Genomic DNA, 16,173 nt, shown 5'->3' on the forward strand with positions numbered 1-16,173 from the left:
ATTAGAGTGAAATCTAGCTTGTTGCGTATAAAGCCAATTATTTAGTGGCTCTACAAAACGATCTAAAATAGTCTTACCTTTCATAATGTTTAATCTATTGCCCACGGCTTATTCGTGTTTAATTAATACAATTGTTGTTATAATATTCGATCTGCTGGTGATATCGGTGTAAGTACTTTATAATGTTCTGATGTAACATATTCTTTAAAAATTATTACTTACTTACTTACTGCTGTCCTTATCTCCTAAGTGGAGCATTGGGCCTCATTACAGCACTATTAAAGTGATCTGATTATATTGAAATATTGCTGCTTTGGGAATATTTTTGAAAGTTTGGTACTATTAGGTAATCTTTTCTTATCATTGTCATTTGAATTAAGAAATAATCATTAGTTTTGATAACCTATATATATGTATTCATTATTACCCCATATGTAAATAGCAGTTTATCCAAACGGCTTAGGTAGTCGGCTGTTTCTAGTCCATTAAAAACCCTTTATATAGGTGTGTAAAATGCTTTTGTGCTCAAAGAAGCTTGAGAGTGATGGGAGTGATGGTTTTCGATTAATTTTGCTGAAGGTTCATTTTTGACAATAATTTTGTAAAACTTTTTTTGTTCACTGTAAATAGTTTATTATTTGATAAACTCTTTTTTCTCCTAAGAGTTTAAAAATTATAATGGCTCAGAGGTGATTTTTTCAATAAATTTTTAATTAATTTTGCTGAAGACTATATCTTTCACAAAAATTTAGCAATAATTTGTTTCCATTTTTCCAATTTTCCTTTGTCAAGCTAAGACTGTGTGTTATTTTTTCCGATGTATATGTATCTACGGTTTACATGAACTTGTTTCATATGTCAGGTGTGCAGATTTTTTTACATCAGATTAACCTAAAGTGGTGGTAAAGTCTTAGTGGGAAAGAAAGTCTATTGTACAATTTTGGAATACACAATTCAATTATTTTCCTCAATGCATACCAAAAATTAGCAGAACCAATATTCGGTTCAATGGTTTGCAAAATTTCGATTGTGGTTCAGCACCCATGTGCTGTGTTTATTTTGTTCTTTGAAATTCCAGTAAGAGTTTCATTGCTTTCGAAGAAGCTTGCTGCATCGAAACTTTTCAGTCTCGGTTTACAGGTCATTGAGCACGGTGGAGTTTCTTTCAATTTCTACACAGCAACGGCAATGCGCGTTTCATAAAATTCACAAATTTCGATTATTTGGCGCAGAGAAGACAATAATAAATTATTTAAATAAACAAAAGTGAAGAAATCCGGATTTAAAGATTATTAAATTAATAAGAGATATATACTATGGAATAAAAGATATGGAACTTAGAGAAAGCACAGCAAATATAAACTTAATATATACTTTTAATTCTAGCAAACTTACATAAAATTAAATATTAATATTTTAATTCATATTAAATTTAATATAATATTTACTAATGAATAGTTGATTAAGTGCTTCGAAGTCTAAATTTACTCCAATGTTCATATTAAATGAAAATATATGTACTATGATATCACGCAATCAGTTCCACTGGAGTAAAATAAAACCTGTGCCAATTGAATTAATCAATTCATTAATTATTATTATAATTAAATAAAAATAAAAAATAATTCATTAATTATTAATATAATTAAATAAAAATAAAAAGTAATTAATTAATTATTAATATAATTAAATAAAAATAAAAAATAATTCATTAATTAATTAATAATTATTAAATACATCATTAATTATTAATACAATTAAATAAATATAAAAAATAATTCATTAATTAAATAATATAATTAAATAAAAATAAAATATAATTCATTACTTAAATAATAACTAAATAATCTATTAGTTATTTAAATATGGTAGTTAAGTAAAAATAAAAAATAATTCATTAACTATTAATATAATTAAATAAATAAATATTAATTAATTAAATAATAATTAAATAATTCTTTAATTATTAATATAATGAAATAAAAATAAAAAATAGTTCATTAATTATTAATAAAATTAAATGAAAATAAAAAATAATTCATTAATTATTAATATAATTAAATAAAAAAAAATAATTCATTAATTAAATATTAATTAAATAACTCAGCAAGTACTGTTTGAGGAGTGAACTGATCAAATATCAATGATATTAATGTAATAGTAGAAAAAGATTCCAATCTTCAACAGTTCATAGTTATTGGCTTTGAAAAAAATTTAAATTTAATGTTAATATGCATATAATAAATTATATAGTGGGAACATAGAAATTTATTTTATTATTTTGGCTTGAACAGTTCTGATTAAAAGTGATGTATATTGTTACTTCTGGTTGTGAGAAAACACTTTGAAAATCCATTTTAGTGAATACTAGAAATAATTATCAAAGTATAACCCGTGTGATACTATATGGTTTACTATTGTTGAAGTCTATCGATGGAATCATGACGTTACCTACATATTGTTAATTATTGAATCTGATAGTTTACATGATAAACACCATAAGACAACGTGAATTTGGAATGACTATTTGAAATGACTACAATTTTAATCATCTATATTAATAAAAGTGGACTATGATACTGCATGGAACTTCTTCATAAAACAGGAGGACAATTCAAAAAGTGTACATGATAATCACCATCAGAATTTGGAATTATTAAAAAATGACCACAATTTTAATCATCCATATTAATAGTAGTAAATTATGGAACTACTTTATAAAACAGGAGAACGATTTCAAGAGTTTATCATGTTTGGATCTGATAGTTTATATGATGACCACTATATGAATTTGAAACTATTTACACATGGATACAATTTTAATCATTTATATTATTACGAGAAAACAATGGTATTGTATGGAACAGCTTCATAAAGTAGGAGAACGATTCCAAGAGTTCATCATGTTTGGATCTGATAGCTTACATGATAATCTCTATCAGAGTTTGGAACAATTTAAAAATGTCCACAATTTTTATCATCTATATTAATGGAAATAAACTATAAAAGTGCATGCATACTAAATTTAAAACAGGAGAACGATTGAAAGATTTTATCAGCGCGTTAGATAATGCTACAACATATCTTATATCTGATACTGTTGATTTTATAATCAAGTTTTTGGTTTCCAAGATATAAATGAATAAGTTTAGGAACTCGAAGGCTCCACCGATCAATATCTTGTTATGTGAGCTCAAATATTAATTGTCCGAGATACTGTGTCCATTGTTGGACTATTGTATTTTTAGTGTGATTAATATGTTAATGAATCTCTCATTGTTTATATACTTATGTATTCAAAACAATGCATTAAGAGTAGGAAAACCAACTTGGCAGTACATAAGGAATTAATATAATTATTCTACTTAAATTACTCTTGATACGATTAAGGATCGACGATTAAGTTTTAAATGTTCAAGTTTGAAGCAGATAAATAGAACAGAGCGTTGATGAAGTCGCCTGTGTCTTTTGATTTTTTTATTTTTTATTATTTGCTTTTTCAATTGGTGGTATATCAGGATGGATATACAGATTTAATAAATGAGATTGCAAATGTTTCTTAATTTAAATCTAGTTTAATTAACTATTTTACTACTCTTGCTGATTTATGTTTTTATGTCATACTAATTTTAGAATACTGTATCTTTTGAGTAAGCAGATTATACAAAATTTTATTAAAATCTTTGGACAACTTTACTTTCAGATCATTATTTTATGGAATATTAAGACAAATATCAGCAAAACTTAATTTTTGACTTTTCAATAGAATTTTATATAGAGAAATATCGATTTCCAGTACAATAGATCTATTTTTAGTTTATGATCTGTGCAATGAAATATTTTTATTAATCATAAATTAGATATTACTATCATATATTTCGAATTGTATTCACATCAATAAAAATTTTTCAAAGGCACTTAAATGGTTTGAAATCGTACCCAAGCAATCCATTTCATATACTCATCCATTTCATATTAGTAACTAAAAGTGTTAAGCTGGTTTTGCTGAAATCAAGTCTTCGATTTTTGAAATTTATTTTATATCTGTATATATATCTGTTTTAAAGTTTTCTTAAATATATATGGAAGAATATAAAGTTGTTGCCAAGATTATTATTATTTCATTATGGCATTATGGTACAATATTTGATTGAACTTACCCTATTCACAAAGTCTATGTACAAAAGTTTTCTAATTTTGTTTATTTCTAGCGATATATCTCAGTTCCCCAATCCATTTATTTGTTTCAATAATTCCAAGATAATGCATTTTAATAACAACTATATTAAGTTAATATAGTAACTTCTTAATACATATACGTCATACTTTAAGATTTTTATTTTTAATAATTAACCAAATTTTATAAATGTTACTTAATGAACTTAAACATTTTCCAGCACATCCAAAAGTATAATCAAATTTGTGCGTTGATTGCTCTAAATCGTACTCTTCAAACAGTCCAATCATTTCTTATTATTTTGTTTTGATCTATTAAATAATTTTATATTATTTTAACACTTCATATATACTCCCTGAATGCTTGTTTTAGTTTTAAAATATATAAGTTCAAATTCTAGAGATACCTCTGATATTGTGCCTTGTTAATGCATTTTTATGGTAAAGTCTGAGAAATATCTTTAATCTTCCAATTATAGCAATTTCTTGCTACCGACTCAAGGATCTACAAACTACAGTTATATTTTAAGAAAGTGCTGTCTTTTAAATGGATAAAATTCATTAACACTATAGTTCTTATCGTAGAAGACGGTATATGTATATCTTCTAATTAAGTTAAGTTTATCAAAATTACTAATAAATCCAGACTGTTAAATTAAATAAGTTACCACGATTTTTTCAAACACAGATTCTATCTTTTTCAATGCTTTGTTTCTAAACCATAAACTAATGATATCAAATAGTTTTACAAAATATGCTCAATCGAAGGTGAATCACACAATCTCTGTATATGGACATAATATAGTCATATAACGTTTAATAATTTTTTGAGTTTTTAGATAGATCCTATATCATATGACATAGTTTTGTTGAAAACAAAAGTTGGTTTAAGTACGTTATCTACTGGAAATCGTTGTTTATAGCTTTGTTTGAAGTGCTGTTGATTGAAGAAGTCTGGCTAAATTATGTTACCAGTCTATAAACAGCACCTTGGTTCTTCTTCGCGTTTTCTTTGCTCTACATTTTTTTAAAGTAATATAAATAAAAATGATATACCTATAGTAATAAGTTAGAATTTAAGTAGTTGCATAGTGTAGCTCTGTGTAAATATTTTAGATATATAAGAAATATAAAGAAATTATAAATCAAGTTTGGACGTATGTCTCTGCATTGATAATTCATTACAGATTACTTAATGAAAATATAATGTGAACTGATTATGTAGACTTATTAGTAAGTCTAACATATAGTGTGAAAGTGAAAGTAATATAGAAAAAATCGCTGTATTGCACGGTATATAGTTACTAATTTACATATTTAGTTGGTCATAACGGATGTGAATCGTTTTTGGTCGTGTCTACTAACATACACTAACCAAATTGTTCAGTGGCTTGCAGTTGCCAGTTCGTAGCACCAAGTGCCATCATATTGTTGCTCACTTGGCTATTCTACCGAAATTGTAAGACGTTATTTACAGGGTTTTTTAGCAGTGGGCACCAAATCAAAATCCTTCTAGTCAGAGAATTTTCTACCATTCGTACGATATGACTATGCCAATATCATGATATAGTTCATACAGCTCATTAGAGAAAGTTTTTCATAAGGAAAAAAAATAAAAATTATTTGTGATTTTAAAATTCGATTTAAAAATCTAAAAATTAATTTGATGTAAAAAATCATGTAAAAACTAGTAATTAATACATCATTATCCGATGTGATATATTATCTCATATCCGATGTGAGACCATCTAAACAATTGTTATGAGAGAAGAGTAATGTAGTCAAAGGATGCATACTATAAAATGCATATAAGGACGCTGATTTAAATATTTTGGGGAAAGCCTTCTTGATTTAGTAACATAAAATATATTATTAACATAAGATATAACACACCTCTCTATTTTCATACAAATTTAATCTTAAAAATTTTAAAATAGTTAAATGTAAACATTTTGTGTAAAAAATATTTTTATTTTATGATTCAAAAAAATCTATTTCAAAAATATAATTGTTATGCAAAAATTGGCAGTGTTCTGTTAACTAGTGTGTTTACATCAGATATTATTGTAATTATACTTTTGAGTGCTCTGCGATGACACAAACCCAATGTGTTCGTTCAAACAGAAGGTGCTTTGTGTGGAAGGAATTAATTCCTCTATCAAATCAGGCTATAAAAAATATGTGAATAATTGGCTTAAGCGCTGGCATCGAGTTATAGCACTCTATGGGATCTAATTTGAATGGGAAAAAATAAATTTTGTTCTAATAAACTAAATCTATAAAAATATTTAATGACGTCGTGTTGCTATAATTACAAAATAAGAGAAATATTTTCAAGTGTTTGTGTATATACATCATTTTAAAAAATTATCATTAAAAAGCTTTTAAAATATTAGCAAATTAAAATTAAAATGAAAGTTTGAAATTTTTGCACGCTTCTACTTTTTGTGAGGGTAGTCGATGTAAAATGCTTATAACTTCATACAATAATATCTTAAGACTTGAGCTATATCGGTATATAGCGTAGTGGAAAAGTTTTTGGTAAAATCTGCTAACAAATTTTCAAATCCAGGAAATAAACATCACTTCATAACAAAAGTCGAAATTATTTAATTTCATATATTATGGTTAAGTAGCAATTGTTTTATAGAAGCCATTAAGAAGACCTATGCAATAATATTGAAGGTTCCTCATTAAAATTGGGTTTGTATATGTTGAATTTCCCAAAGGAGTCGCAATAAAATAAACAAAATAAAATGGTGATGATTACTTTTAAAGTGCTATAATTTTTATCAATTAAAATTAGTTGTCTTCGAAGATATTGGCAAATACCAACGAAGTATAGGATAAAATATATCAAATAAGTACAATTTTTATTTATATAATATAAGAAGACTGGAACAGCTTACAAAAAGATATGTAGTTTTCTCAACTTGTCTAAACAACTCTATCAACATTTATCTTATTTTTTAGCAATTGATTCATCTATCTCCGGACTAAGTAATAATTTCTATATATATAATATACGCTATTTCTACTGCCCCAAGTCTAATAGGTCAAACCGTTGTCAACGCAAATTGAATATTAAATGCCACATTCAATTACAATTTTTTTTGTTTAATTTAATGTTTTCTTTGTATTTTCTTGTATTTTTAAAAATTATTATATAAATCGAATATTAAAATATATTATTTGAATAGGTAAAGTATAATCATAAAAACGACAAGGCTATTACGAAACACTTTTTGACTAACCTAAACTCGTGTTCGAATTTCTATGCAGTTTGAATTGTTTACCTGATGGTCGCGCCACATGTCGGTCTGTACCTGGACTTTCAAAAAATCAATTAGAACTTTGCTATAAGGCGAGTGACGTAGCAGTCGTAGCACTAGAAGGTCTTGACATCGCTATTAAGGAATGTCAAATACAGGTAAGTGCATTAGTTTTCTTAAAAAAAATAACATAATTTTAACAAAACTTTAACATTAAAGTATTTATTCAATATATTATAGTTCCAATGGCATCGCTGGAACTGCTCCTCGCTAAGTGTTAAAAATCGAAATCCCCATGCTTCTAATTTATTGAAAAAAGGTATATGTAATGTTAAAATATCATTTATTATAATCTTATAGAGTTCATTTAAATTTTGATATACAACGGATATAATTTAAATGTATTATCTGTATATATAACAATTAGTTTTCTCGACATTTTATTTTTATTTTCAGTACGGGGTTAATACCCTTGTATTCAGAAATATTAGAAATAGAAAGAAATGTTTTTACACAACTCAATCTTGCTTATTTATCGACGTAGTCTTCTATTAAATCGTGAACCTCTCCCAACGATGATTCAATTGTTCTTATCCTTCTCCTCCTTCTTATCTTTTTTCTCCTTGTTATATATCTAGTTTATTGCGTTCTCATAATTATTAAAAACACAATAAGATAAGAAATATTACTGATAGGTAAATCTATCAAATGATAATATTTGTCAATCAATTTAAAACACAAATCGTAAATCTTATCCATAGTAATCATGAAAGAATGCACAGGTGCATTGTCGTGTTGAAAAAACACGTCTCACAAAATGGTACGTGTTTTGGCCTTGATTACTTTCAATTTATCTAGTAAAATTGCAGAGTATGCTGTAATTTCTGGGAGATCCTTTCGCCAGTGATTGCCAACATATTCTTGTTATGATCTGTCATTCATGATTTGATGGTCAGCGCAGTCTCTTAATCTTTGGAACTCTTTCACTTACTCTAATTCATCGATTTGATTGTTCTTTAATTTAAAGTTATGAATCTGTGTAAAAAGACTACCTTGTTTCGCGTAGATTGCTCTAGCAGAGCTTAAAAAATTTTTAGGTGATTGCTTAGATAATTTTTTTATGTTCAAAACGATTTATAATATATATGAAATACAGTAAATTGAAACGCTAGTCCAGAATTGTTTTTTTTTGCTAGTCCAGAATAATTTTCATTAACTAAATAGGCATAGCTATTTCTTCAAACAGTTAACTATTCTCTTGTTTGTGAATCATAAAACAGGATTGATTTGACATAAGTCATCAAACTTTGTATATTTCTTCATTTTTCATAACAGTATAGTTTCAGCTATTTAAGTCATGGTAGGTTAATCTGTAATGGTTTCTATATCCTTCACATATTAGCATATTAATATGTAAATAATATTATATTGACATATTAATATAGTTCTTAAGAAAAAATACAATCAAAAATTCAATCAATTAATTAAAGTTTTTATTAAGTTTAACTATAAATTATTATTATTATTATCAATAGGATGTACAGATGTCTCTTTTGTTTTACATGATTTCCTGCCATCTAGGCTCAACATCACGGTGCTCTTAACACACGTATTAATTTAAGCGCCAATCAATAGGCCTCGCATCTTACCAAGGTGGAAGTTATAACTTGCATGAATTTCTTCATTGGTACCGGCGAAATAGAGCAGACTATTCCAATGGGGCGTTGATTGACACTTAAACAGGATGTACAATAGGCAACCTGAAAGATCTTTTGTGCGTTTTTTGCCCAATTAGTTCAATTCCAAACTTTGAAGACTTTTGTCACAATTGTGGGCCGTATTTTAGCTAGGTGTTCAGGACCCAAAATCCACTGCCTAGATAGTTAAGTTTGCGTTTTACCACGGCTAGGCAGACGCACAGAACGTGTTCTGCTATTTCCTGCTACTCTTGACAGAGACAGTAGGAATCGTTTTCTGCTAGACCAATCTTTTTCAGATGGTGACGCAATCTACAGTGGTTTGTTAGTAGTTTCGTGTAGAGTTTGATATCTGCTCTGCTTAAGTTGAGAACAACTTCAGCTTTTATATATTCAGGGATAGTAAGTACTTTTGACTGCCGCATGTCTTTGGGCTTACTAGGCTGGTTTTTTAACTATAAATACTATATAAATATAATTATATAATTGCTATAATTATAACAATTATAATTATTCGATTATACAATTAATTACAATTAATTCAGAGTTAAGGAAAATACCTTCAATTTACATAATCCTTACAAATTTTTAAGATGATTTCTCTGATATTAAGCAAATAATATAATGATATTAATCAAGTTTATTTTTAATCATGATACTTTTATAGGAAATATCATTCAACTAAGTTTATATTCCTTTAGGCTATCGAGAAAGCGCTTTCGCATTTGCTATATCTGCAGCTGGAGTTGCTCATAGTGTGGCTCGCGCTTGTAGTCAAGGACGTCTCATGTCTTGCGGATGTGATCCTTCAGTAAATCGTAAAGCGTTAAATAGAAATCTACGGCAGAGTCTAGAAAAGGAAAAAAAAATCTTCTTAAAATATTTGGAAATAAATCAAATTCTTACAAACAAAGAGGAAAAAAAATATGAGAGAGCCAAAGCCAAAAGTCGTTGGAAATGGGGAGGCTGTTCACATAATATGGATTTTGGTGTAGAATTTTCAAAACTCTTTCTGGATTGTAGAGAGAAAGCTGGCGATATACAATCAAAAATTAATTTACACAACAACAATGCTGGACGTATGGTAAAGAACTGAATTAAACTAAGATCTTAAGTTATTCTTACAAAATTCTAGGCTGTTTCGAGTAATATGGAGTTACGCTGCAAATGTCACGGAATGTCTGGTAGTTGTCAATTAAAGACTTGCTGGAAATCTGCACCAGTATTTCATGTAGTAGGAAAAATAATAAAACATCAGTTCCGGCGGGCAATTCTAGTCGATCAGTCAAATCTGGGTAATGGCGAACCTATTGTAGTTCTTAAGCGTTCTCCCAAATTAATAAATGCGGCAACGAGCTCTGAACAAAATAGAAAGCAACATGAACGACTATTGAGGCGTATTACTAAACTAAAATCTGCTATGCGATCAGCTCGTAAATTGAAAGCATCTCTTTTTTATTACCAAAGATCACCTGACTTTTGTGAACGTGATTTGAACGCAGATATTCAAGGTAATGCAACATCATAATTCAAGCAAAAGAACCAATAAAACTTTTTAGGTACTATAACCTTTCAATCGGTGTTTCGGTACGTGAAGCTAAGAAATTAATTTTTTCATATTTTCTTAAGTATTTTCTTTTAAAGAAAGAAAGAAATACTTAACACAAGTACCAGGGTAGAAGTGTATCAAATTATTATAAATTTTAATTATATAGATTTTTAAGAATAAGCTTTTTTTATTATAATCTTCATACGCATAATGTGAAAAAATGTATCTACATATTATTTTTGTTTACAAATTATTAATCGGATAAAATGTTGTGGAAGATATAAACCACATACTGTAACGCTTTAAGTTCTATCTGTTAGAACACCAATTTTTTTTTTATTTTATTTTCTTTTATTGCGATCTGTCACATAAGAATAGACCATTTACAATGTTTAAAATAACAATTAGTCAAATATTTTTTATGGTAATAGAACGAAATTTTATGTCAGGACCTTTTAGTAAATGGAGAGAGCTCAAGTAAATAAATAAATTGGTTGACTCGTACATTAAGTATCATTACTGTTAATTTTCTGTGAATACTTCACTGTAATAATGATCTAGCCTTATATCTCCATTTCTAACTGATGGTTTAAAAATCATTTTTGTAATACTATCGTTTTGAAACCTAAATATATGACTAAGCTGTCGTAGCTCCCGGATTTTAATATACTTAACCATGCCTATGTTGTGATCTAGCATATATGCAGTCGTCACTTAACTATGGCAGTCGTCACTCACGATCAGAGAACTATTTTAAAATATATAGGAGAAATCATTAACAGTGCTGCGTTTTTATTTTAACATTGGGTGTTAATGTCTACATTGTGCAAGGTTAAGGGATCACTTTGCTGGAAGTAAATATCAAAGGTTTTTAAAGAATCAGAATTTATATGTTGAATTATTAAAGCATTTTTTTGTTTTTTTGGCTCGACTTATTAGGAACTTATTTTTTTTTATAGGTTTAAATACTTAAAATACTTCTTTTTAGGTACCGTAGGACGTAAATGCAATCGAAGCAGCTTGGTGAGTAACGGCTGTACGTCACTTTGCTGTGGACGAGGTTATTCTTTAATAAAAGAGAGAAAAGCCGAGCGCTGTAACTGCAAATTTCATTGGTGTTGCCGGGTTGAATGCGAACAATGTCATTTGGAAGAATGGATCAGCGTCTGTAATTAATTATGAGCACAGTTATAGAGATACTTGCGATATACGATATACATTTAAATTTTAGATAATATCAATATCATAAACAAACATAAAAATAAATAACTTATATTCAATTATACCATATTAAAATATACAGTATGTAGTTCTGCTTAATACCTCCATATACATATATTATACCTACTATTATGAATATAGTTATTATGTAAATTCTAATAATATATTTTATACTTATATACATATATACAATAATATATATCTTATAATATTCATATGCATTACATGTATGTAAATTTAAATACCTTTGTGTTTTTCATACAGAACTACAAAACATAAATATTATTATATTAACTTCAGTGATATTTATATATATATATATGTATATATATATATATATATATATATATAATATAATATAGTATATATTATATTATATACATATATTACATTAAATATATATACACATATATGTATGTTTATATATATGCATAGAATTTCCATAATATTACACACATTACATATAAATTCCAAACTTTATTACAATATGTTTTTTACATACACAAATATTGATTAATCTTAAACACATATATAGATATATAGATGCGTAACTAACTGCAATAAATAATTACTGTGCATAAAATCAGATTCTATATTATTTTCACATAATATTTTCATATGTATAACTTTGACTCTAGTTAGAGCGAGTGAATAAGTGGTCTCTTACTCAAACTATGTTTTCTTTTCTTTTCCAATATTGACAATATGGTATTGCAATTTTTATGGGAAGACCAAATTATTTTTGATGAACGTTTGGCCAGTAATAGCTATTGAACGTGCTTATTAGAAATTGAATCGAGCTCTCAACATTCGAGAATATTTCGTTATTCATGCTATGACAACCACATTTGAACAATATGGAAACGTTAGATATATACAATCGGTCGAAAATATAGAACTTGTAAAATTAAATTTTACAAATAATATCAACGACTTTTAACATAAGGTAATGTTAAAAAAATAAGATAGCTAAACCATAGCTGAGAAAAATAAATTATTGAAGACCTACTTCACAAAAATATTAATACTGAAATTAGAGTTATATATCCGAATTGACAGAAATAAGCAAAACAATACTCATTATTGAAAAGTGACCGCCATTTCGCAGTTAAAGTAAACGAGGAAATACGAAATCCTTTTCAAACCTATTTTAGCGGAAGCATTCATATTAAATTCGTTGATTAGACGTCAGTGAAATCTATACAGTTAATTTTGTTAGTACTTACCAGTCAACTACTGAAATGCTTAAATGATGCTACTATTATTATTGTTAAAGGATGTGGCACCTCGACCGTCGAATATATTGTGCCTCCTTCTGGTTTAAGAGAAGTTCTTTAAGACCTGTTGCGCCAATAAAAAGTAGCATAGAACCCAATTTACAGAGTTTTATTGCCTCTTTCATAAGAATATATATTCCCATTAGCGCAGGGCATTCTAACAGCACATGTGTGGCCGACTCCTCATTCTCTTCGCAGAATCTACAGTTTGCATCCATATGTATACCCAGTCTCGTAAGGTGGTATTTTAGTTAACAGTGCTCTGTTATCGCACCTGTGATAATTCTAAGTGTTTCTTTTGATAGGTTCATACAATTCTGGATTGTGTTAATCCTGGTATATTATCCCAGTAATTCTTTTTATTCTGGTTCTCTTTTATTTTTATCAGAAAAAGAAGCGCACTATGTCCTAGTCCATAAAAAGCTTTTGGCCCCATCATCGGTGTAGCTGTTGCTTTCCTGGCTAGTTTATCCGCATATTCGTTTCCGCGTACGCCAGTATATTCTAGTATCCAAAGAATCTACACCTGATTTGGTTCCCCAAGCAGATTTATGATGCCACCATGTGGCATAAAAAATTGTGATTTAAAAATCAGGCAATATATATATTTCGTTGAGATGGGTGGTTTGTATATTCTTGAAGAGCAAACAATAGGAAAAGGTAGGTTTAGTTTAATACTTGTCGGATATCAGATTCTTTCAAGCGCATTGTATAAAAGCTTGCGGTTCTTATTAGTGCGGTTTTTATCTTGTTCAGTGTACCATAGAACGGAATTGCAACATGGAATAGACTACATCTTATATAAGTTCTACGTCGTAGTGGTGTCGTAAGAAATTAATTAGCTAATTGCATGTTCAAAGTATGTTCTAGTAGAATATTTATAAGTTCAGAACGAATTTTTGGTTAGTTTCACAGTATTCCTATTTTGGGTTAATAACCTATAGGTTTTATAATGAAATTTTACAATAAACAGGGAAAATTTTAACTGCAATTAAAGAGAAAAGAGTTAAATGTACTGGTCGAGTTCAGCAAAGGACACAACAACATGGTTATAACATCATGGTAACTCCGGATTGTCTTTGGGTTATTTTGTACTTTCATCAATTTTGTTTTATTTATTAAAGCTAATGGCTCAGAAAATAACCACTTGGACTCATGGTTTCTCATATTCATTTCACATTAATTTTAATGACATTATAAAAAGAATTTGAGTTTAGAATCATCCTCCTCCATATGAAAATTTCTACAATAATTATATTGATATTTCTTAGAAAAGTAGCAGACGTGGAACATATGTGTAGTACTAGATTAGATTAGATGAGATTTTAAGATGAGCTGGGAACTTCTTACGACGTTGCTACATCCCTTGAGGATTATTGTAAAATACCTACTTCAGTTTCATAGACGAGTAGCAGTTAAGAACGTCATTATGTCCTTTGGAGAGATGTTGCCTAATTCCGTTACAAGTGGATAGGAAGTGGATAAGTACCGAAGTCTGAGTCTGGCGAGACTATCACAGTGACACAGAGTGTGTTTTACTGTTTCCTCTTCTTCGCAACAAAGTCTGCAGCTATCGTCTCTAGTAATACCTAGGTTCGATAGGTGTTTTTTAACTTCGCAATGCCCAGTGAGAAACCCTGTGACAAGCCGGATCACATCTCTTCAGTATAAGTAGCTCTCTAGTTCTGGCTTTTGATCGATATGGCATCGATTCTTTAGCTTGTCTGCAAGCAATTGTATTATCCCAATCAGTCTGCGCTGCTCTTTCCAGTCATTCATTAAGATTAGGTTTGAAAAAGCTCCTTGCAGGACCGCCGAATGGTTGTGAACCAATATAATATGTGGCCGCCATATGTAGTACTTATATGTAGAAGAATTTTTCTCGAGAAAAAATAGTAATTAGTTTCAAATATTTATATTATTATATTAATATTCCTTACTCATGGTTTCTTTAAAGAATAGCATGGAAAGTTTTGGAATGCGCTCTTTTGTGTAAAATTGCAGTCAAGTGGTTTGTGTATTTAGTAAACATTCGCAGAATAAGGCATATTTGTACGAAATTTCTGTACGAAGTGGATTGTGTATTTGATAAAAAAACACATCATTGAAGGGTGAATATAAACAGCTTATATATTATATTATAATACTTTAAACAAAATAAATATACACCAAAGTAGTTTAAATTGAAGCCGTTTTTAGATAAAACTGTTATCACTGATAAAATTTTCGAGGACCCACGACAAAGTTATGTATAAAATATTTTTATTAAAATTGGGCGATAATTATATACAAGTTCTTAATACAATATGTATATACTTATACTTATAGTTTAGAGAGTTAGACTGTGGTAGAGATATAATCTGTTACACAATTCAATTTCCTATCGCACTCGCTTAGTTTGAAATACAAAATGGTTGAAAAGTTAATAAACTTAGTATTATTATTCAAAATAGCCTCCCTCATCGTCAATACAGTTATACTACCGACCGTTCAATAATTTTATATCATCTCTGTAATGGTTTTCCAGAAACTGTGCACAATACTACTTCATGACTGTATGGAGCTTTCCACGAAAGTATTACTTCAAATTTTTGAATAGGTAAAAGGAAAAGGGAGCTAGATCTGGTGAATACAGCGGGTATTGAATGAATTCTTATCCAGGTCTTATGCATAGTTAGTTAGTTAGTTGTGGTGGAGGGAGGACGAATCCTCCTCAAATAGCTAAGGATGAAAGCCGTTTCGAGTCCACAAAAACCTCGTAATAGTGGGTAGTAGATAGAGGGCCAAACTAGAACCAACCAGAGGCATTAACAAAGGCAAGAATGTGGCTAATGCTGATGCTGGAGATATCGCTAAGTGAGTTGAAGAAAGGGGCCCCTAGAAACTTAAACCTAGTTCTGGCCAGACCTGGACAAAAACACATCAGGTGTTCTGGTGTCATATCTTCAAGTATTGGTAGACACGCACTACATGAGGTACCA

General features: G+C 28.8%; 1 protein-coding gene across 1 annotated transcript; it reads left to right on the plus strand.

Moving 5' to 3' along the window:
* Positions 1-7,447: 7,447 nt before the first annotated feature.
* On the plus strand, positions 7,448-12,022 carry LOC119687315 (protein Wnt-10a; the record flags this gene model as incomplete). Its single annotated transcript, XM_038101595.1, has 5 exons — positions 7,448-7,606; positions 7,689-7,767; positions 9,847-10,229; positions 10,281-10,656; positions 11,683-12,022. Coding segments are annotated over 5 exons (1,185 nt in total), but the record flags the coding sequence as incomplete, so codon positions are not given.
* Between the last annotated feature and the right edge of the window lie 4,151 nt (positions 12,023-16,173).

The sequence above is a fragment of the Teleopsis dalmanni genome, chromosome X, assembly GCF_002237135.1.
Source record: "Teleopsis dalmanni isolate 2A chromosome X, ASM223713v2, whole genome shotgun sequence".
NCBI classification, from domain to species: Eukaryota; Metazoa; Arthropoda; class Insecta; order Diptera; family Diopsidae; genus Teleopsis; species Teleopsis dalmanni.